Here is a 25293-nt window from a genome sequence, read left to right as displayed (position 1 = left end):
AATCATTTTTATTTATACAAAAATACCAAATTTACCAAAAATTAGTAAAAAATTGCTAATTTCCAAGTTTCAATTTCTCTACTTCTATAATACATAGTAATACCTCCAAAAATAGTTATTACTTTACATTCCCCATATGTCTACTTCATGTTTGGATCATTTTGGGATGTTACAGGGCTTAGAAGTTTAGAAGCAAATCTCTAAATTATTCAGAAATTTTCAAAAACCCAATTTTTAGGGACCAGTTCAGGTCTGAAGTCACTTTGCGAGGCTTACATAATAGAAACCACCCAAAAATTACCCCATTCTATAAACTACACCCCTCAAGGTATTCAAAACTGATTGTAAAAACTTTGTTAACCCTTTAGGTGTTCCACAAGAATTAATGGAAAATAGAGATACAAAATTTCCCTTTTTTGCCAGATTTTCCATTTTAATAATTTTTTTCCATTTACAAAGCAAGGGTTAACAGCCAAACCAAACTCAATATTTATGGCCCTGATTCTGTAGTTTACAGAAACACCCCATATGTGGTTGTAAACTACTGTATGGGCACACGGCAGGGCACAGAAGGAAAGGAATGCCATACGGAATGCCATACGGTTTTTGGAAGGCAGATTTTGCTGGACTGTTTTTTTTTACACCATGTCCCATTTGAAGCCCCCTTGATGCATTCCTAGAGTAGAAACTCCATAAAAGTGACCCCATCTAAGAAACTACACCCCTCAAGGTATTCAAAACAGATTTTACAAACGTCATTAACCCTTTAGGTGTTCCACAAGAGTTATTGGTAAATGGAGATGAAATTTCAGAATTTCAATTTGTTGGCAAATTTTCCATTTTAATCAATTTTTCCCAGTAACAAAGCAAGGGTTAACAGCCAAACAAAACTCAATATTTATGGCCATGATTCTGTAGTTTACAGAAACACCCCATATGTGGTCGGAAACAGCTGTACGGGCACACGGCAGGGCGCAGAAGGAAAGGAATGCCATACGATTTTTGGAAGGCAGATTTTGCTGAACTGTTTTTTTTTTTACACCATGTCCCATTTGAAGCCCCCCTGATGCACCCCTAGAGTAGAAACTCCAAAAAAGTGGCCCCATTTTAGAAACTACGGGATAGGGTGGCAGTATTGTTGGTACTAGTTTAGGGTACATATGATTTTTGGTTGCTCTATATTACACTTTTTGTGAGGCAAGATAACAAGAAATAGCTGTTTTGGCACCGTTTTTATTTTTTGTTATTTACAAAATTCATCTGACAGAAGTACCGGTACGTCATGGGTCCTTAAGGACTCGGGAACCATGCCGTACCGATACGTCATGGGTCCCTAAGGGGTTAAAGACGGCCCTGCTTTAGACCCCCACCAAGCAGCCTCTGAAATCCACCATGTTTCTGACAACATCTGTTGTCAGGGAAACACTAAAGGTTCCTCAAAATATATCATTAATGAAAAATCACTTCTCTGACCCACCCCTACCTCCAAAATGATGCCCCAACCCTGTCCCACCTGGTGAGTCAGGTGAAATAAATGTTGGCAGTGAATTCTCTGCCTGGATTCGGTGGCCAGTGGCTGCCTCATTGGGAGGTAGGTTCCACCTGATTTCCATACATCTATCAGACATTTATGGCCTATCCCTGTGATGGCTAACCTCCGGCACTCCAGCTGTGGTGAAACTACGACTACCAGCATGCTCCATTCATTTCTGTGGAGTTCTGAGAACAGCCAAGCACGTGTTCATCTTGGGAGTTGTAGTTTTACCACAGCTGGAGTGCCGGAGGTTAGCTATCACAGCCCTGTGGATCATGATTGGGTTCCATGGTGACCAAAGTAGAACCACAGGAGGTGAGGTCTGGCTGATGCGGTCATAAAATGGGCATTGAAATGTAGGCCATGTTAAGGCCATGTGGAACCAGCCAGAGATAATATCTACATAATATCTACATGATCTACATCTAAGCTCCTCTACTTTTCTTCTTACCTCGGAGATTATGTATTTCCTTTATCGCTTGCAATGTATTCTTGATACCTTTCTCCCCGTGGCCCATGTTGGTCACAATACCAATGGGAAGACCCTGGTTCCTCAGAGCCCCGGCCACTTTCCGAGCAGTGTCCACCCAAATATCCTCATTTGATGACACCACCCCAACATGCGCCCATCTAAAATACTTCATAAAGTTAAAGAGAACTTTGGTTGGCGTTGGCATGGTTCTGGCAAAGGTTGGAAAACTAATTTTATTATCCAGGTCATGGTTGACACAAGCCCAAGAGAATATGCCTTTGTCCCAATTTTTGGCTAAAAGTGAGGCGGAATCGCAATACCCAGGGTTCTGTGGGCCTATAAATGCCGAAGAAAGTTGGTGGAAACCTGCAAAGTCCACTAAAGCTTTCGAAGTTTCACAATTTTCGTCCAGAATTCTGTAATCCAGTTTATGGGTCAATTCGAGCGATGAGTCATTGTTGATCTTGATGACTGCCAAACGGGCAGCCAATTCTGGCAAGGCCTTAGAGAAGAGTGGGTCACATTTCCAAGGGCCAACGATGCCAACGGTAAAGTTTATACTCTGCACGCCCAATGGCATCATGAGTAATCCTAATAGGAAGCACCAAGGAACCACATGAAACGGAAACGTTCTTGAAGGTCTTTGTGTTCGGAGCTGGTTGGGACCTTGGAGCCTTGATCTTTTCGACAAGAAGTCTCCAAGGCTGGAGGAAAGACAAAACATTGTCTTACAGCTTGTCACAGGGAAGCTAAGGTCCTTCACTGGCCATGAATCTACAACCAGGGTAGGTCCTGAAGAAGGAAAAGGAAAAAATTAATTCATAACCAACACCAAATAGTCTTCAGTAGACACTAAATCTGGTGCTCAAAATGCTTTGGACCCATCTAATCTCGATAAGACCTCTTATGTAACTCAATGCACATGGAAGCTACTACAACCCCCTCATTATCTGTGACTGGCAAAATCAAGATGTAGCAGAGCTGAAAATGTATTCCCCATGTGATAACAATTTTGGAGCATCTATTTTTATGACTCTATGTTGTGTCATTCCTCTGTTACTCTTACTAAAAGTGTATGAATGAATTGCTAGCAGTTTGTAATGAAGGTTCAGCTGAGTGTTACCAATTGGGGTGTGCGTCCCTGTACAGTATGACACTGGTGGCACTGATTGGGTAATGTCAGTCTGTGCAGGGGACACAACCCCAAGTGGGAACGCCCATCTAAACCTTCATTGCAGACTGATGGGAATTCATTCAAAAACATCTAGTGGGTATAATAGAGGAATGGTACCACATAGCATCCTAAGAATAGATGGTCCAGAATTGTTATTACACGTGGAATGCAAGCAGTTACTAAAACAGACATGTCAGTAGAGGGGACAGCTCTTATTTATAGGGATTGTACTGTCTGAGAGACATCGAGGCTGATGGGCGCCAGGTCTACCTTCCGAACAGATGTGATTACTGGTGGAAAAAGTATATTACTGCACAATCCAAATGAATGAGCTATCATGTATTACAGCTTGTGCCAGAGCAGGCGCTCTACAGTAGAGCTCGAGGACTATGCATTCAGAATAGCCTAAAACATGGACGAACGATCAAGTGTCTAAGTTGAAACCATCTAATGGTTCATTTTAAGGGGGGTGCAGGCGCAGACAAGGGGGCACATGCCATAGAGGCATCCTATGCAGCTTCTATGGGGTCCTTGTGGAGAGGTGGCCTAGCCTGGCTGGTCCTGTCCTGAGTCCAGAGTCTTGATCAGAATGGAGAGCGGTTATGAAGAGCATCTCTTGCCCTGGAGGACTTGTCCTGTCCTGCCTTACGCAGACAACCCATTGATATGAATGGACATAGTGTAATGCTTCATTTCTCCTGTGGTGGCGCTGCAGCAAAACATTGCCAGGTTCACTCTCAGATAAAATCTGATCACTGGTGGTCCCAGCAGAAGGACACTTTGTGATCAACTTATGGTCAAGGGATTGTCCAAGGAGGAGAAAACCCTTTATCTTGAACATCCACAAGCCGTCTTACTGAAGCTCGATTGTATCTGTGTCTTCTGGTTTATAATCATTCTACCCTTGTAGTAACAGTAGCAGTCTCCATACACTTTGGTGAGGTTGCTGTTGTCTTTCAGCTACCAATATCAGTAGGCATACCTACCAACCGCCCTGGATCTGGCGGGACTTACCTGGATTTTGGTGGATGTCCCGCAGTCCCAGAACGGCTGAGATATGTCCCGCTTTCATCTGTCTCTGCATCCATAGGACGCAGAGACAGTTGCCTGTAATGGAGAAGCAGAGAGCCATCCGCTCCCCGCTTCACCAGTCATCTCAGCCACTGCCTTCCCCGACACAGCACAATGCGGTCACACACACAGCGCCATGTGTGGTCGAGTCATGCCTGCTGAGGACTGCAGGATGTGCCCAATTATCGGTGAAACCAGGTAAGTATTTTTTTTTTTTTTACTTTATTAAGAACAGGGGAGGCATTAATGAAAGGGGCACAAGGTGGGCACATAACTACAGTGAAGGGGCACATCTGGGCATAACTACTCTGAAGAGGACACAATATGAGCATAACTACTGTGAAGGGGCACATCTGGGCATAACTACTGTGAACAGGACACAATATGGGCATAACTACTGTGAAGGGGGCACAAGGTGGGCACATAACTACCGTGAAAGGGGCACAATGTGGGCATAACTTCTGTGAAGGGGACACAAAGTGGGCACATAACTACTGTGATGGGGCACAATGTGGGCATAACTCCTGTGATGGGGAACAATGTGGGCATAACTACTGTGAAGGGGCACAGTGTGGGCATAACTACTGTGTGGTGGCACAAAGGGAGAATAATTCCTATTTGGGGGAATTAAGGGGACTGGGCGGGATTGGGTGTGTACAGTTATGCATTGGTGCCGACTTAGCGGCGTGTCTTAGTAAGAAAATATTTGTTGCTGCGTGCTATGCTGCTACTGTCCGTCTTTGTGATTTTCAAAAGTTGGAAGGTATGAGCAAGGAATGCTGGAGTATAAAGCATGAGGATAAACCAGCAGCCTATGAAGAGACAGAACATGGATTTTAGACTATGTCAGACCCCTATAGGCAGTGCAAATAAGCTGATCACACCCAAGACTGAAGAAAATAGGTAAGAAGTAGATAAGAAGTGCCACTCCCTCCCCCCATCCCCCAATAAAAAAAAATTGCAATACAACTGGTGTCCCCTTTAAATTCATTACTATAAGTTCCTGATGCTCGGAGAGTCGCCGGCTGACGTGGAATGTGTTAAGGCTCCATCAAGTGAATGGATTATAATCGTCTTAATGCTCATCGCTTTGTCAGCACAAGGATGGAGGATTTACTGGAGCGTTTCACCAAATCCCTGATGTGTGCCACCGCCAGGTGTATTAACGAGGCAGGCAAGGAACGACCCTCTCACGAATCACCTGCAGAGACCATGAGCAGGACCCAACCCAGGGACCAAAAAGCCAAAACATTTTGAAACACATGAATTCACAAAGCAACGTATACACAGATCAGCCATAACATTAAAATAGGTGAAGTAGAGACCATGGACCTCCTGGTGATAATGGCGGCAGTCAAGTGGCAATCAGTTCTTGAGGTTGATGTGTAAGAAGCAGGATAAATAGTCAAGAGTAAGCGTCTGAGAGACTCTGACAAGGGGTGAATTGTGACAGCTAGATGGTAGGTCAGAGCATGTCTAGAATGGCCGGTCTAATGGGGGTGTTCCCAGTATGTACTGGTTAGTACCTATCAAAATTGGTCCAAGGAAGGACAACTGGTGAAAGGGTCATGGGTGTGGTGAGTGAAGGCTAGCCCGTCTGATCCGATCGCACAGAAAACTGCTGTGTATGGGGCGGTGTAGTCACAGACTAGTCAGAGTTCCCATGTTGACCCCTGTCCACCCTCACAAGTGACCAAAAGGGCATGTGAGCATCAGAACTAGACCACGGAGCAATGGAAGAAGGCGCCCTGAATCACTTGAATACATTGTGTGGGTGGGTGTCACATACCCAAAGGAGAGGTTGGACAAGGTGCACTATGAGAAGAAGACAAGCTGGCGGAGGTAGTGTGATGCTACCAGATTGCAACCGGTTTCTCTGGAGTACTCCTGTAAGGCTGTATGAGGTTCTCGCTAGCAAGTCGATGAGTTGATCCTGGGAATCCTGCTCAACTTTTGAGGACCACTTTCAACTTCTTGACCTGGAATGGGACAGATGTGTTGCTTGGGTCTTCCAGGAGACTGCTCCATGATGGAGAAGAAGACCACTCTGTAGCATGCAAGTGTTCCAACTGGAGTTGGTAGCCATGCCCACCCATCCTGTTTGTGTGACCACAGACCACAACAGTGCCTTGCCCACACAGGCCTTTAACTTATACCATGGGTTGCCCTGTGAGGTTAACCAAGCTGTGTGATTATTTGAGACTGCCACCTCCAAGCTGTGTGACTATCTGAGACTGCCACCTCCAAGCTGTGTGACTATCTGAGACTGCCACCTCCAAGCTGTGTGACTATCTGAGACTGCCACCTCCAAGCTGTGTGACTATCTGAGACTGCCACCTCCAAGCTGTGTGACTATCTGAGACTGCCACCTCCAAGCTGTGTGACTATCTGAGACTGCCACCTCCAAGCTGTGTGACTATCTGAGACTGCCACCTCCAAGCTGTGTGACTATCTGAGACTGCTACCTCCAAGCTGTGTGACTATCTGAGACTGCCACCTCCAAGCTGTGGGCCACTTATAACTAAGCAAGCTCAGTGTCACTTTTTATAAACATTATGGTTATAGTAATGTTTTGTCCCTTTGAACCATGTTGTGTCTGTCTCCATTACCACACCCTCGAGTTGGGTACTATGTAAGGGTCAAGGGCCACACACTACAAACTGACATTATTTAAGGGAACCTGTCACTTCCAAAAACCATCCCAAGCCACCAACTGGACCTGAGAATAGCCAGCAGTGTGTTTCTGATGATCATTTCTTCCCTGAAGGTAACGGTGATCCTTCTCTGCCCCTTCGCCTGTGACTGACAGCCGGCAGTTCGGCAAAGCCAGCCGAACTCTCTGCATAAGCGCTGTCAGTCGCAGGTGAAGGGGCAGAGAAGGGGCGCAGTTACCTTCAGGAATAAAATGATTGTCAGAAACACACTGCTGGCTATTCTCAGGTACTGCTGGCGGCTTGGGATGGTTTTGGGAAGTGACAGGTTCCCTTTAAATTTGGCGTAGCTGGCAGGATAACACCCCAAAGATTGACTGACAGTGATAAAGGGATAATGAAATGACCACGAACTGTGGTAGTTGGTCTCCTTATGTGACTAGCCAAGATGAGCTCACAGCCTCAAGGGTCTGGATACTGGTCCAACTGGTGTCCTTTCCCAACCCCGATTTTGCCATGAGAGGAGGAGATCCAGGAGCCAATGGCTGGCAGCCAAAAGATTACTGGAGAGGTGACAGGAACCCGTGCCTGATTGGGTGCTGGCCTGGAGAGACACTAGAGTGGCCATGGCAGAGAGACTTCCTTGTTCCATGTACAGAAGGTGTACTCCTATGTACTGACTCTTGGACTGGTGCACCACATGAAAACCCACTTTTTCGGGTGGTGTCTAGATTCTAGTAGGTGACGCGTCTATGCAAGTGTTGACAAGGTGTGGCTAATAGGGAGTGCCAAGGACAGCACTTGCTAAGTCTGCCGGAAATGGAAAGGGGTGTGCACTCACCCACCAAGATGTGTGCCTAGCTGTGACTATAAAAGGCCAAGTTATGTAACCAATAGTATGCCTGATAGTGAATGTAACCACCAAGCTCTGTGACTGTAACCAACAAGCTGTGTAACCAACAAGCTGTGTAACCACCAAGCTGTGTGACTGTAACCAACAAGCTGTGTGACTGTAATCAACAAGCTGTGTGACCACCAAGCTGTGTGACTGTAACCATAAAGCTGTATAACAACCAAGCTGTGTGACTGTAACCAACAAGCTATGTAAACACCAAGCTGTGTGACTGTAACCAACAAGCTGTGGGCCAAATTGCAAGTGTAACCAACAAGCTCAGTGTCACTGTTTATAACCATTACACTTTGTGACCCAGGTTGAGTAAAGTTCTGTTCCTTCGAGCTCTGCTGTGTTCACTTCCACTACCGCCTCCTATCAAAGCCAACCTTGTGGCGAAACGCGCGTCGAGGGTTTTGCTATACAGGATATACTGGACCATCACCATTATAGGTATATACACACATTTATTATTCTTTATGGTTTTGTTCCCTCTGTCTCATTGTTTACTTGTGCAGCGATATTATATTGCCTTGTCCCATGGGCACTATTTTTACATTGTATTGTCATATGGCCCATGGATATTGACCCCCAATTTATCTAGTCTGGGTGCATGTGAGTTTATGTAATTTCATAGACTTATCGTTTATTAAGGGTACTTTTTTATACTTTTAATAAATGCACACAGACTGACTCCTTAGGGTTTATTTATCTTTATAATATATATGGTTGGTAGCTGCTCGATTAGCTATTGGATAATTATGTTATCACTTGATTCTAAGGCTACTTTCACACTTGCGTTTTGGCTTTCCGTTTCTGAGATCCGTTCAGGGCTCTCACAAGCGATCCAAAACGGATCAGTTTTGCCCTAATGCATTGTGAATGGAAAAGGATCCGCTCAGAATGCATCAGTTTGCCTCCGTTCCGTCACCATTCCGCTCTGGAGGCGGACACCAAAACACTATGTGTCCGCGATGTGCTGCGGAGCAAGACGGATCCGTCACGGCACACAATGTAAGTCAATGGGGACGGATCCGTTTTCTCGGACACAATCTGACACAATAGAAAACGGATCTGTCCCCCATTGACTTACATTGTGTGCCAAGGCTCAGGAGTATTAGGAAGGACAGTGAGCTCAGTATTAGAGGTGGCAGGATGGGGTGTTCAGAAGGTGGGGAGGAGGATGGAAAAGTAGTTGTCAAACTCTGCAGAGACAAGAGAAGGCTGAAAGAAATCATCATGGTGGTCTGGTCTGAATGGAGAAGATAAAGAAACAGAACATCTACATCAGAGGAGACATCACTGGATGTATGAGTAGTGATGAGCGGCATAGGCAATATTCGAATTCGCAATATTTTGCGAATTTTTGGCCAAATATTCGCCATAAATTAGCAAATTCGACAATTCATGATCTCCAATCATTATTTACTTGATTGCGAAAATCGGCAATGTAATACACTGCTCAAAAAAATAAAGAGAACACAAAAATTAACACATCCTAGATCTGAATTAATTAAATATTCTTCTGAAATACTTTGTTCTTTACATAGTTAAATGTGCTGACAACAAAATCACACAAAAATAAAAAAATGGAAATCAAATTTTTCAACCCATGGAGTCACACTCAAAATTAAAGTGGAAAAACACACTACAGGCTGATCCAACTTTGATGTAATGTCCTTAAAACAAGTCAAAATGAGGCTCAGTAGTGTGTGTGGCCTCCACGTGCATGTATGACCTCCCTACAACGCCTGTGCATGCTCCTGATGAGGTGGCGGACGGTCTCCTGAGGGATCTCCTCCCAGACCTGGACTAAAGCATCTGCCAACTCCTGATGTCCCAGATGTGCTCAATTGGATTCAGGTCTGGGGAACGGGCGGGTCAGTCCATAGCATCAATGCCTTCGTCTTGCAGGAACTGCTGACACACTCCAGCCACATGAGGTCTAGCATTGTCTTGCATTAGGAGGAACCCAGGGCCATCCGCACCAGCATATGGTCTCACAAGGGGTCTGAGGATCTCATCTCGGTACCTAATGGCAGTCAGGCTACCTCTGGCGAGCACATGGAGGGCTGTGCGGCCCTCCAAAGAAATGCCACCCCACACCATTAATGACCCAATGCCAAACCGGTCATGCTGGAGGATATTGCAGGCAGCAGAACGTTCTCCACTGTGTCTCCAGCCTCTGTCACATCTGTCACATGTGCTCAGTGTGAACCTGCTTTCATCTGTGAAGAGCACAGGGCGCCAGTGGCGAATTTGCCAATCTTAGTGTTCTCTGGCAAATGCCAAACGTCCTGCACGGTGTTGGGCTGTAAGCACAACCCCCACCTGTGGACGTCAGGCCCTCATATCACCCTCATGGAGTCTGTTTCTGACCGTTTGAGCAGACACATGCACATTTGTGCCCTGCTGGAGGTCATTTTGCAGGGCTCTGGCAGTGCTCCTCCTGTTCCTCCTTGCACAAAGGCGGAGGTAGCGGTCCTGCTTCTGGGTTGTTGCCCTCCTACGGCCTCCTCCACGTCTCCTGATGTACTGGCCTGTCTCCTGGTAGCGCCTCCATGCTCTGGACACTACGCTGACAGACACAGCAAACCTTCTTGCCACAGCTCGCATTGATGTGCCATCCTGGATAAGCTGCACTACCTGAGCCACTTGTGTGGGTTGTAGACTTCGTCTCATGCTACCACTAGAGTGAAAGCACCGCCAGCATTCAAAAGTGACCAAAACATCAGCCAGGAAGCATAGGAACTGAGAAGTGGTCTGTGATCACCACCTGCAGAACCACTCCTTTATTGGGGGTGTCTTGCTAATTGCCTATAATTTCCACCTGTTGTCTATCCCATTTGCACAACAGCATGTGAAATTGATTGTCACTCAGTGTTGCTTCCTAAGTGGACAGTTTGATTTCACAGAAGTGTGATTGACTTGGAGTTACATTGTGTTGTTTAAGTGTTCTCTTTATTTTTTTGAGCAGTGTATATTCGCGATTAGAATATTCAACACTATTAGCGAATATGAATATATAGCACTATATTCTAAATATTCACGAATTCTCGAAGTGGCGATATTCGCGATTAAAATTCGCAATTTGAATATTCGTGCTCAACACTATGTAAGAGGTATGTGGCGCTGTATTACCCTGTATGTTTGGTAGCGCTGTATGTAATGTTTTCCAAGTATGTCTATAACAGTAGGGCTGAAGGGAAGGGGTTAGGTTAAGAAATTGGCATCGGGGGGCGAAGGTGACAACAGGGAAGTGCAGCCATATTGGAATTATTTTCAGGAACTGTATACTGTCAGCAGGACAGGGGTCACTTTCATGAGACCCTTAAAAGGGATTTGCCTGGCCTGTATGTGGTATCTAAGCTCATGCTGTGTGATTCTGCACTGTACAGGGATATATGGTATATAATATATAACACACACCATATAATAACCGGACCTGCACCCAGCTAAATTCACTGCTCAAAAAAAATAAAAGGAACAGAAAAATAAACACATCCTAGATCTGAATTAATTAAATATTCTTCTGAAATACTTTATTCTTTACATAGTTGAATGTGCTGACAACAAAATCACACAAAAATTAAAAAATGGAAATCAAATTTTTTAACCCATGGAGGTCTGGATTTGGAGTCACACTCAAAATTAAAGTGGAAAAACACACAACAGGCTGATCCAACTTTGATGTAATGTCCTTAAAACAAGTAAAAATGAGGCTCAGTAGTGTGTATGGCCTCCATGTGCCTGTATGACCTCCCTACAACGCCTGTGCATGCTCCTGATGAGGTGGCGGACAGTCTCCTGAGGGATCTCCTCCCAGACCTGGACTAAAGCATCTGCCAACTCCTGGACAGTCTGTGGTGCAACGTGACGTTGGTGGATAGAGTGAGACATGATGTCCCAGATGTGCTCAATTGGATTCAGGTTTGGGGAATGGGCGGGCCAGTCCATAGCATCAATGCCTTCGTCTTGCAGGAACTGCTGGCACACTCCAGCCACATGAGGTCTAGCATTGTCTTGCATAAGGAGGAACCCAGGGCCAACCGCACCAGCATATGGTCTCACAAGGGGTCTGAGGATCTCATCTCGGTACCTAATGGCAGTCAGGCTACCTCTGGCGAGCACATGGAGGGCTGTGCGGCCCACCAAAGAAATGCCACCCCACACCATTACTGACCCAATGCCAAACCGGTCATGCTGGAGGATGTTGCAGGCAGCAGAACTGTGGCGAAACCGACCTCGCCACTGGGTTTTGGAGAGGACTGGCTGCTGGCCTCTTGCCCCAGGATTATGGGCCATATACTAACTTTTAAACCCCTGAACCGATTCAAGTGAATTTTGGATAGGTTTGTCCCCACGTTATACTGTTTGAATTAATGTAAGTTATATGTATGGCCAATGTAAACTCACAAAGTTGTAACAATTTATAATAAGTGTAACTTGTCAGCTTGGGAGGAATATGCGGGTGTGTTTCTATTGTGCCATTGTCCCATTGTGTGTTTAAAGGGTGATGTCTGTTCTGTTGTCTGCACATGTGTATTGGCGATCTCCCTTTGTCCTCAGAGATAATTGGATTGCTCTTCAGGTTGTCTGGACAGAGAGGAGGAAGCCATGATGCATTGTGGGGATATGTTGTCCTATGTCCCAGTCTTCATTCTGGTCCTCTGGGGGCGTGAACGATTGGTTGCTGTAGTTACATTGTATGTGTTGTTAATTACTGATTGGTTGTATTTCAAACCCCTGTGGGCAGTACTATGTTTGTTTTTTGTGAATAAAAGAGGCTGTACTTCAAGTACAGTCAGACCACTGTTTGACCCTCAACACGGAGCCTTGTCTCGTTATTGGGGGGATTCACTGTATGCTGTTAGAAGACCGATTGCCAGAGGTGTAAGCTGATTCCTGTTCGTCTGCTAGCAGCTATTCGTGAGGTTCCAGTTTGGAGTGCTACTTTGTATCCAGTTCGGGAGTTGGTGTTCTGCAGTAGCTGTGCCTGTCTCTCAGAAAGGGGCTTATCGCCTAAACGGATTTTAACCCCTTGTCTGCTGGAACGGTCCGTTACATTGGTGGCAAGCAGCGGGATCGTTCCTACAGCCAGAAGGACAGCTACAGGAGACACCATTTCTGTGGATTCTACAATTTAAGGACAACGCATGTCCCAGTACAGCGACCCTAAAAGCACCAGGATGGAACCAGCAGTGTTATACGAGGAGGAGGACCTGGATGGCCGGGATGCATTAAGGAAAGGCATCTGGTACCAGGCCCTGGATAATCTACAATACCAGCGGGGTGAGAGTCTCCCCAGTGAAGAGCAGCGGTTGCAGAAGCAAGTGGCCCTGCGGATGCCCTTCCTGGGAGAGCAGCCCCTGGAGGAATGGGTGAAGGAACTAGAGCACCGGGTATGGCAGGAGCTATGGCTGGAGGATGCCTACCAGGCGCTCTGGTGGTATATGGCACAGTATATACCCTGGACAGCCGAACATGACAAGCCAGAGGGAGAGGAGTTTGATGGTCCTGGCTTGTTATGGGAGTCCTTTGCAGAGCCGGACTTCAGGAGCCCTGCACAGTCCAGACTTCCGGACATTTTCTATGAGAGGGAGGCTAGGCATGAGTGGGATGACCCCCATGAGGTAGAGCAAGACCTGGCTCACCTAGCAACCCTGGAGTGGGAACTGGAGCAGGACTACCGAGATCTCTTCCACTCCATTGAGAAGGCTCAGCAGGACGGTAAGGTGACAGACCCAGATCCAGACCCATTCAGCTGGGCAGATATTGTAGAGTGTTACTGGGAAGGACCCCAGGTGGCCGGTAGAGATGGGACCGAGGTCTCTCCACCGGTCCTGCAGGGAATTGGGAGCCCAGTCTCCATTCCCCAGCGGCAGTGTGAAGTGCAGGGAGAGGAGAGCAGCGCCCTCCCTCCGCAGCGGCAGGCTGAGTTACAGGGGGCAGAGGTAGTTGTTCCTGCCCCCCAGCAGCAGAGTGATTTTTTGGGAATTGGGAGCCCAGTCTCCATTCCCCAGCGGCCGTATGAATTATTGGGGATTGGGAGCCCAGTCTCCTTTCCCCAGCGGCAGGCGGAGTTACAGGGGGCAGAGACAGTCGGTCCTGTCCCCCAGCGGCAGAGTGTCCAGCAGGGAATAGAGAGCCCAGTCTCCTTTCCCCAGCAACAGGACACTGTATTGGGAGCGGAGACGGTCTGTCGCCCTCCCCAGCGGCTGGAAGTATGTATGGGAGAGGAGCTCGTTACCCCCTCTCCGCAGCGGCAGCTTAACGCACCAGGGGGAGACAGTAAGCCCCACAACCGTGCAGATGGGACCGTGGTCTCTGCACTTACAGCACAGGGGGTAGAGACAGTCGGTCTCCCCCTCCAACAACCAGGCTCCAACCAGGCTTCTTCCGTGGTAGCGCTGGCACCAGGGCAGAGTACCGCTGATACCTGCCCACAAAGCAACCTCCACTCCAAGCCAGGGAGCAACACAGAGACCGGGAGTACCAGCTACCAATATAACCTTGGTGGACTCACTGGACAGAGACAGGCTACTAAAGTCAACAGGTCCAGTATTTGGTTGTGGGTGGGCTGCCAGACTAACTCAGGTACCGACCGGCATGAGGTCAGGTATCTGGTTAGTCTTCCCTGGGGGGGGGGGAGATGTGTGGCGAAACCGATCTCGCCACTGGGTTTTGGAGAGGACTGGCTGCTGGCCTCTTGCCCCAGGATTATGGGCCATATACTAACTTTTAAACCCCTGAACCGATTCAAGTGAATTTTGGATAGGTTTGTCCCCACGTTATACTGTTTGAATTAATGTAAGTTATATGTATGGCCAATGTAAACTCACAAAGATGTAACAATTTATAATAAGTGTAACTTGTCAGCTTGGGAGGAATATGCGGGTGTGTTTCTATTGTGCCATTGTCCCATTGTGTGTTTAAAGGGTGATGTCTGTTCTGTTGTCTGCACATGTGTATTGGCGATCTCCCTTTGTCCTCAGAGATAATTGGATTGCTCTTCAGGTTGTCTGGACAGAGAGGAGGAAACCATGATGCATTGTGGGGATATGTTGTCCTATGTCCCAGTCTTCATTCTGGTCCTCTGGGGGCGTGAACGATTGGTTGCTGTAGTTACATTGTATGTGTTGTTAATTACTGATTGGTTGTATTTCAAACCCCTGTGGGCAGTACTATGTTTGTTTTTTGTGAATAAAAGAGGCTGTACTTCAAGTACAGTCAGACCACTGTTTGACCCTCAACACGGAGCCTTGTCTCGTTATTGGGGGGATTCACTGTATGCTGTTAGAAGACCGATTGCCAGAGGTGTAAGCTGATTCCTGTTCGTCTGCTAGCAGCTATTCGTGAGGTTCCAGTTTGGAGTGCTACTTTGTATCCAGTTCGGGAGTTGGTGTTCTGCAGTAGCTGTGCCTGTCTCTCAGAAAGGGGCTTATCGCCTAAACGGATTTTAACCCCTTGTCTGCTGAAACGGTCCGTTACAAGAACATTCTCCACGGCGTCTCCAGACTCTGTCACGTCTGTCACATGTGCTCAGTGTGAACCTGCTTTCATCTGTGAAGAGCACAGGGCGCCAGTGGCAAATTTGCCAATCTTGGTGTTCTCTGGCAAATGCCAAACGTCCTGCACGGTGTTGGGCTGTAAGCACAACCCCCACCTGTGGATGTCGGGCCCTCATATCACCCTCATGGAGTCTGTTTCTGACCGTTTGAGCAGACACATGCACATTTGTGGCCTGCTGGAGGTCATTTTGCAGGGCTCTGGCAGTGCTCATCATGTTCCTCCTTGCACAAAGGCGGAGGTAGCGGTCCTGCTGCTGGGTTGCTGCCCTCCTACGGCCTCCTCCACGTCTCCTGATGTACTGGCCTGTCTCCTGGTAGCGCCTCCATGCTCTGGACACTACGCTGACAGACACAGCAAACCTTCTTGCCACAGCTCGCATTGATGTGCCATCCTGGATAAGCTGCACTACCTGAGCCACTTGTGTGGGTTGTAGACTCCGTCTCATGCTACCACTAGAGTGAAAGCACCGGCAGCATTCAAAAGTGACCAAAACATCAGCCAGGAAGAATAGGAACTGAAAAGTGGTCTGTGGTCACCACCTGCAGAACCACTCCTTTATTGGGGGTGTCTTGCTAATTGCCTATAATTTCCACCTGTTGTCTATCCCATTTGCACAACAGCATGTGAAATTGATTGTCACTCAGTGTTGCTTCCTAAGTGGACAGTTTGATTTCACAGAAGTGTGATTGACTTGGAGTTACATTGTGTTGTTTAAGTGTTCCCTTTATTTTTTTGAGCAGTGTACATTCCAGCCCTATGGAGAAGTAACTACGAATCACTAAGCAATGTGTGAGGCCTGCGCAGTGCAGGGGGCAAGTACAGCCCATGGGCTCCATATCAATGCACGTCCACATGGGTTACTCATACAGGGGTTTTGCTTCTTTTTTTTTTACAGGAGTTTATCTTTAAACCAGTTATGTAAAAGTCATTACATTAAAGTCTAAGTCAAGCTTGGAACCTAATTCTACAAGTCACATATATAATAAGCTACATAAACAGAGGGATCACTTTGTACATATTACATCTCCTGTAGTAATCCTGAGTTACATCCTGTATTATACTCCAGAGCTGCACTCACTATTCTGCTGTTACAGTCACTATGTACATACATTACAGCATAACGCAGTGATAGAAGAATATACGTATTTTTCTGCATAGTCCTTGTGGGTGATGTAATGACAGCCATATTGCTTTCTATTTTCCAGGAAAGTCCTTTCCAAAAGAACGAATATTTTATTTTTATTTTGGAGGAAGGTCAGTCGCTCTCTATAGAACCTTGTACTTTGCTGTTGCCACAATTACATTCAGTATAAAACACAGTTTTGTGTTAGAGTTCGGTCTTAAATGTGAGTGAGGACGGGTTCATTTCTGAAGAATTTAGCTGATTCCATAATTTGACATCTGTCACTCCCACTAATCCACTGATTATACAAGAACTTAGGGTAGAATTTAGAGGATCTGTTTTAATATTTCGTTTTCTGTTTTATTATCATTTTTGTCAGGTTTTACTAGCATTATTGTATGATTATACATATTTTTGCATATTGCAATATCATTATTATTATTATTACATTTTAGGAATTTAACCACTATATACACAACTTGATTATTATTATTACTATTATTATTTTTATTAAATACATATTTTTTCTTTGTACATTTTTTACTTTGTTACTTTAACTGATAAATTGTCATCTTAACCTCTAATGTTAATCAGAAGCAAATCAATATAAATATGTTATTTTTACTTTGTTTCTGTTTCTTTAATATCTATCTATTATCTATTTATCTATTATCTATCGATCTATCTAATATCTATCTATGTATCATCTGTCATCTATCTCTCTATCTATCTTCTATCTAGTTCTGGGCCATATTGAAGACCACACACAAGGGTTACTAGAGACATTCACTTACCCTTCCACAGCCCATTATAAACTTTGTATGCAGAACATTATAGGAAGACTGCCACCTCATTTAACCCTTGGAAGAATCCAAGATCAGAATTTCAGCACTAAGGACAGCTCCCTGCAAAGTCCTTCAGATAGTCTTATGTGGACTTGATTTCTCTCATATCCTCTCTATGGAGTCGATGTCTAGGGCAGGGAGCCCTCTCCTTCCTCCAGTGTCTTGTATCCACCACTAGATTTCTTCTTATCTCCTTGATCTTCCCTTACCAAGTCAGCAAATTCCATATCAATGGGATGAGGATCCAGCAACAAACCAACATCCTGTAGAAGGCACCATATCTTTTATGGGAATCCTGCTGTCAGCTCTGGCAGGACATCACCCCTAGGCTTCCACTTCTGTTGTCCTGCACATTATGCCCATGGGTCTGCAGCTCCTGGTGGTTCCTCCTTGTGTCCTCTGCCTTTTACTATAATTCCATTTGTTTTTAGATTTCCATGTTCACAATGATAGAAAATAAGCTTTACCTTCATCTGCAGCAATTCTTCTGAGTGCGACCTTTGGGTCAGGAGCAGAGCATTACTTGGAGCTGTGAGTGTGTCTGTCTTTAATCCCTGCTTTGAGCAGGAAGCCTCCTAAGAAGATTGCTGCTCTACTCTGCCTCTCACACCTCTGGTCTTCTGCATTTCAGCTTCTCTCCTGTGCCCTGCCTGTGCTTGCACTTCATAGATATGACATGTATAGAAACATCTGTGCTGCCTGCAGGGACCTGGGCTTAGCTGATGTGAAAGTGATGATTACTCTGTAACTGATAGGTGTCATAATATGGGGCAGGGGTCTCCAACATGAGGCTCTCCAGTGACACTACAACTCCCAGCATTCTCTGACATGAATGTAGTTTCACAACAGCTGGATATCCACAGGTTATATACAGAATGCTATAACATCTGCCCTCTTTCCTAAGTGTCAGATGCATACATGTAAGGGTCATTTTGAAATAAAGTCAATATTATATTCATTAACATATTTTATTATATTTATAAATACCATATATATCATTTTATTATTTTGCTGTAATGTTTATTATTTATTATTATTTATTATTATTATTATTATTATTATTATTATTATTATTATTATTATTATATTGACTTAACAGTTATACAGCTCTGACATATTCCATAGTGTTGTACAGATGGACTCACATTACTCCCTGTCTTTCTCAAAGTCTGGGGGAAATTTATTATAAAAATATTTTTAATTTTTTGATTATTATTATTAGCATTTTATTATTTATTTATAGATTGTATTATTTAATTTATTATTTATTGTATTATTATTGTTTTGTTATTTGATTTGATTATTATTGTTATTTCATTATTTATTTATTGTATTATTTATTTTATTTATTGTATCATTATTGTTTTCGTTTAGTTATTATTTTATTTTATTATTATTTCATTATTTATTGTATTATTGATTATTATTGTTGGTATTATTATTATTATTAGTAGTAGTAGTATCAATATTATTATTATTAGTTTTATTAGTAGTATTATTTATTGTAGTGTATGTTATTTCCGTTTACTATTAAAAGGGGTCCTTCCACCACCATAATGGCCCCCAACCACCTGCAATACCTGACAAGCTCTGGTCATCATGTCCCCAGTGATGTTCTGGGAGAGTTTGTAAAATGGATGACCAATTTATCACCCCCCCACCCCCCCCCTTCAACACACACACAAAAACAAACACAGTGTCACCGCTGACGGGGAACTCAGACACACAGATAAACCAACAACCAGGTTCTAGGCGAGAAGCAGGGGAAGGGTCACCTCCTAGCTAAACCCTGACCTCTTTCCCTGCACTGCTCAGCCCACATTCAGACCTTGAAGGTAGGAATGATGTGTCCTCGTGCCTGGGCTAAAACACCCTAGATTCCCTGAGATGGTGAAAAGGGGAAAAGGAGCAGCCTGCTCGCACAGAACCTGGATGGGAAAGATGACACAAACACAACCTAGACAGCAATCAACAAAAACTGAAACCACACTTATCTTTTCTGAGCTGGAACAGACAACCTTCCTTCCTTCCTTGCTTCCAAGGCCAGACTGATTTCTATAACCCGCTCAGAACACTGGACTAGAGTGATATTTAAACCAGTGACCCCACCCAGTGCACCTGAATGGAGGCGGGTTCAGCACGACTCCAAAACAAAACAAAACTAAACACGTGCTGCTATTCGGGCCAACCTCCGCACATAGTCAGAGCAGGGCATGACCAACCTTATCCGGATGGGATCTATGAAAAGCCTTTACCAATCGGCTGGCACTGACATCCAGCGCCGGAACCCACGTCCTCTCCTCAGGGCCGTATCCCCTCCAGTGTACCAGGTACTGAAGGGAACCCTGAAGAACTCTAGAGTCGAGAACCCTGGAGATCTCGAACTCCAAATTTCCATCGACCAGAATGGGAGGAGGAGGCAATGGCGATGGTTCCACCGGTTTCACGTATTTTTTTAGTAAAGACCTGTGGAACACATCATGGATCCTCCAAGTCTGCGGAAGATCCAGCCGAAACGCTACTGGATTGATCACCGCAGATATTTTGTACGGACCGATAAATCTTGGACCCAGTTTCCAAGATGGCACTCTCAATTTTATATTTTTAGTGGACAACCACACCAGATCACCCACACACAGGTCTGGACCAGTCACACGTCTCTTGTCAGCCATTCGCTTATACCTCTCACCCATCTTCTCCAAATTCCCTTGGATCCTCCGCCAGATAGAGGACAAGGCAGAATAAAATCTCTCCTCCTCTGGCATCCCAGAGGAACCAGTCCCAGAAAAGGTACCAAACTGAGGATGAAAACCGTATGCACCAAAAAATGGCGACTTACCCGTGGACTCCTGCCTACGGTTATTCAAAGCAAATTCTGCTAGGGACAAGAATGAGGACCAGTCCTCCTGATTCTCAGCCACAAAGCACCTCAAGTAGGTCTCCAGGTTTTGATTAGTACGCTCTGTCTGTCCATTCGACTGCGGATGAAAAGCCGAAGAGAACGAAAGTTGAATGCCCAGCCGAGAACAGAACGCCCTCCAAAACCTGGAGACAAAGTGCGTGCCCCTATCAGAGACCACATCCGAAGGAATACCATGCAATCTCACAATATTATCCACAAAAATCTGCGCAAGAGTCTTGGCGTTAGGCAGACTAGTTAAAGATATAAAGTGAGCCATTTTACTGAAACGGTCAACTACCACCAAAATTACTGTTCTCCCGGAGGAACTCGGCAGATCCGTAATAAAGTCCATAGACAAATGCGTCCAAGGACGAGACGGAATTGACAATGGAAGAAGTGAACCAGCCGGTCGAGTATGAGCAACCTTTGACCGAGCACAGGTCTCACAAGCTGCCACGTAATCTTCAATGCTCTTACGTAACCCTGGCCACCAGAACCTCCGAGACACCAGATCACAGGTGGACTTACCACCAGGATGTCCAGCAAGGACAGTATCGTGATGTTCCTTGAATACCTTGTATCGCAGGCCTTCAGGAACAAACAACCTCCCTGGGGGACAAGAACCAGGAGCCCCCTCCTGATCTCCCAACACCTCCATCTCCAATTCAGGGTACAAATCGGAGCAGGATCCTATGAATAACCTCCCCCAGGAAAGCTGCGAGACAAGGCATCCGCCTTGATGTTCTTAACCCCTGGGTGAAAGGTAACCACAAAATTGAACCTGGTAAAAAACAGTGACCATCTGGCCTGTCTAGGGTTCAGACGCTTGGCAGATTGCAAGTAAGCCAAATTCTTATGGTCTGTATATACTGTAACAGGGTGAGATGCCCCCTCCAACCAGTGACGCCATTCCTCAAAGGTCAACTTGATAGCCAGCAACTCTCTATCTCCAACATCATAATTCCTCTCGGCGACCGAGAGCTTCTTGGAGAAAAAAGCACACGGGACCCATTTGCCAGGAGATGGACCCTGCGACAGCACCGCTCCAACCCCCACCCCAGATGCATGAACCTCCACTACGAATGGCTGAGACACATCGGGCTGCACCAGAATGGGAGCAGACGCAAAACGCTCCTTAATAGCCGAAAAGGCCTGCAATGCCTCATCCGACCAGACAGAGACGTCGGCGCCCTTCTTAGTCACATCAGTGAGAGGTCTTACAATGGTAGAATAGTTCGAAAAAAAAATTCTATAATAATTAGTAAACCCCAGGAACCTCATCAAAGCTTTCTGATTCTCTGGTCGGTCCCACTCCAGAACCGCCCGGACCTTTTCGGGGTCCATACGAAACCAGAGTCAGAAAGCAGATATCTCAAGAACGGAAGCTCCTGCACCGAAAACAAACATTTCTCCAATTTAGCATATAATTTATTCTCCCGAAGGATCGTCAAGACCTGTCTCACATGATCCTGATGGGTCTTCAGATCAGGAGAGTAAATTAAAATGTCATCCAAATAAACCACCATGAATCTCCCCACCAAATGATGAAAAATGTCATTGACGAATCTCTGAAATACTGCTGGCGCGTTCGTCAACCCAAAAGGCATAACCAGATTCTCAAAATGACCCTCGTGCGTATTGAAGGCTGTTTTCCACTCATCCCCCTCCTTGATTCTGATCAGATTGTAGGCCCCTCTCAAATCCAACTTGGAGAACACCTTGGCTCCAACAATCTGATCAAAAAGGGCAGAGATCAAAGGCAGGGGATATGGATCCCGGACTGTAATACGATTCAATTACCCGGAAATCCAAACACGGTCTCAGCGATCGATCCTTTTTTTTTACAAAGAACAAGCCTACTGCCACCGGAGACTTAAATGGCCTAATATGACCTTTTGCCAAACTCTCGGCGATATACTTTCGCATGACCTCTCTTTCGGGTTGAGAAAGGTTGTAAAGCCAAGACTTTGGCAACTTAGCCCCTGGGATGAGATTAACTGGACAATCATAGTCACGATGAGGGGGCAATTCCTGAGCACCACCCTCCGAAAAGACATCCGCAAAATCTGAGAGATACTGAGGTAGAGCCGTAGTAGACACACCAGCGATAGATGTGCCAAGACAATTATCCGAACAAAACTCACTCCAACCAATGATCTGTCTCGCTTGCCAATCTACAATTGGGTTATGTTTAGTCAACCACGGTAACCCCAAAACTATAAGAGCTGGCAAATCCTTCATGACAAAACAAGACATAATCTCAACATGTGAATCACCCAACCTTAAGTGAATACCATGAACAATGTGAGTAAGACTCCTTTGAGAAAGAGGGGAAGAATCAATTGCAAAAACCCGAATCTCTTTTTCTAAAGTGCAAGTACTTAGACCCAGATTTTGAAGAAAAAGAGAGTCAATTAGGTTTACCCCAGCACCACAGTCAAGGAATACTTCAACAAAAATCTTTCTTGACTCTAGCGCCACCACAGCTGGAAGGAGAAAACGGGAACTGCAGGGAGCTTGCATACCTGCCTGCTCCACCACACCATTCACGCCACCAAGAGTCAGGAAAGTTTTTTTTTTCTTTTTCTCTTCCACCTGCAGTTTAACAAAAGGACAAGCAAAAATAAAATGACCACTTTTCGTACAGTAGTAACACAGTTTGTGCAATTTCCTAAAGTCTATACTATCAGAACGGCAAGAAACCTGACCCAGCTGCATGGGTTCCTCCGCTACCCCAGAGCTACCTGTAACATCACCCTGGAATGCAGTAGAGACGAAACCACTCACAGAAGGGAGCCCTACACCTTTCTCTAATACGTCTATCTAACCGTACTGCTAAAGACATTGCATTCTCCAAAGAATCTGAGTACTCATGAAAAGCAAGGGCATCTTTCAATCTCTCAGATAACCCCTGACAAAACTGACTACGTAACGCGGGATCATTCCACTCTGATTCGGTAGCCCATCTCCTAAACTCAACACAGTAAGCCTCTGCAGTATGTTCACCCTTAAATAAATTACGTAATCTCGATTCCGCCATCGAGACCCGATCTGGGTCATCGTAGATTAATCCCAGGGCCTTAAAAAATTCCTCCACCGACCGGAGGGCCCGAGAACCGGGCGGCAGAGAAAAGGCCCAGGATTGCGCGTCCCCTTTAAGCAGAGAAATGATTATACCTATCTTCTGACTCTCATCACCTGACGACGATGGACGCAGCCGAAAATACAATTTGCAAGACTCTCTAAAACGGATAAAGTCATTCGTACCCCCTGCAAATCGATCAGGAAGAGCCACTTTTGGCTCCACACAAATTTGACCTGCACCTGATGCCAGAGCATTCTGACACTGTGTGACCTAACTACGCAGATCCGCAACCTCTATGGATAATCCCTGCATGCGGTCAACCAGTGCATCAATTGACGCCATCACAAAACTGCAGAGTATTGGCAGTCACAGTATGGCGGGTTATAATGTCACGGCGGACGGGGAACTCAGACACACAGATAAACCAACAACCAGGCTCTAGACGAGAAGCAGGGGAAGGGTCACCTCCTAGCTAAACCCTGACCTCTTTCCCTTCACTGCTCAGCCCACATTCAGACCTTGAAGGTAGGAATGATGTGTCCTCGTGCCTGGGCTAAAACACCCTAGATTCCCTGAGATGGTGAAAAGGGGAAAAGGAGCAGCCTGCTCGCACAAAACCTGGATGGGAAAGATGACACAAACACAACCTGGACAGCAATCAACAAAAACTGAAACCACACTTATCTTTTCTGAGCTGGAACAGACAACCTTCCTTCCTTTCTTGCTTCCAAGGTCAGACTGATTTCTATAACCCGCTCAGAACACTGGACTAGAGTGATATTTAAACCAATGACCCCACCCAGTGCACCTGATGGGAGGCGGGTTCAGCACGACTCCAAAACAAAACAAAACTAAACACGTGCTGCTATTCTGGCCGACTTCCGCACATAGTCAGAGCAGGGCATGACACACAGGCTCTGTATGCAAATAGACCCTTTGGAAGGGGGGCAGCAGTCTTGTCAAGTGAATTTTACCAGGCCCCCATGCCACCTCTTCATTCTTGATGGACGTCTCTGAGCTTGTGTATGCAGTGCTCCTGAGATCCCGAATGTGCAGTGCTCCTGAGATCCCGAATGTCCAGTGCTCCCGAGATCCCGAATATGCATTGCTCCTGAGATCCCGAATGTGCAGTGCTCTAGAGATCTGATGTACACAAGAATAAAGAGTCAAGATGGGGCAAAACAAGCTTCACCTGGATCATCAAGGCCGCTGCTGCCTTCGAAGGGTCCTTTTGCATAGAACACATGAGGGAGTAAAGTATTTTTTGGCAGCGGTTTTATCCATTAAGTGAACTACCGAAAAACATCATTGGAGACATGGTGAACAGAGCTGTGAGTTACTACGGGTTGTTGGAGGACCATTATGTTGGTGACAGAATCCTTTTTGTTATTACTCAACAGTTATACAGCATTGTCCTAATGCAGTACAGACAATACACTACATTTAGGGGCATAGCTATAGGGGAAGCAGGAGAAGCAGCTGCTTTGGGGCCCGAACTGATAAGGGGCCCACCAAGGAGGAGGACTAAAAGATTTGATTGTTAGGGCCTCCTTAACAGTATTATACAGTCATGGCCAAAAGTTTTGAGAATGACACAAATATTAGTTTTTGCTAAACTGCTTTTAGATCTTTGTTTCAGTTGTTTCTGTGATGTAGTGAAATATAATTACACGCACTTCATACGTTTCAAAGGCTTTTATCGACAATTACATGACATTTATGCAAAGAGTCAGTATTTACAGTGTTGGCCCTTCTTTTTCAGGACCTCTGCAATTCGACTGGGCATGCTCTCAATCAACTTCTGGGCCAATTCCTGACTGATAGCAACCCATTCTTTCATAATCACTTCTTGGAGTTTGTCAGAATTAGTGGGTTTTTGTTTGTCTACCCGCCTCTTGAGGATTGACCACAAGTTCTCAATGGGATTAAGATCTGGGGAGTTTCAAGGCCATGGACCCAAAATGTCAACGTT

General features: G+C 45.5%; 1 protein-coding gene across 1 annotated transcript in view; it reads right to left on the bottom strand.

Annotated features, from left to right (window-relative positions):
• LOC120994037 (retinal guanylyl cyclase 2-like) overlaps positions 1 to 25293 on the bottom strand; it is a 110389-nt gene that overhangs the window by 68476 nt on the left and 16620 nt on the right. The window contains exons 2-3 of the mRNA XM_040422498.1: positions 24296 to 24464; positions 1986 to 2798 (exon numbers count right to left, since the gene is read on the bottom strand). Coding sequence (XP_040278432.1) covers positions 1986 to 2798; positions 24296 to 24464 — 982 coding nt within the window. The remainder of the gene's footprint in view (positions 1 to 1985; positions 2799 to 24295; positions 24465 to 25293) is intronic.

The sequence above is a fragment of the Bufo bufo genome, chromosome 3 (genome assembly GCF_905171765.1).
Source record: "Bufo bufo chromosome 3, aBufBuf1.1, whole genome shotgun sequence".
Lineage (NCBI taxonomy): Eukaryota > Metazoa > Chordata > Amphibia > Anura > Bufonidae > Bufo > Bufo bufo.
The sequence above is the reverse complement of the archived record's forward strand: the minus strand, read 5'-3'. Positions and strand labels throughout refer to the sequence as shown.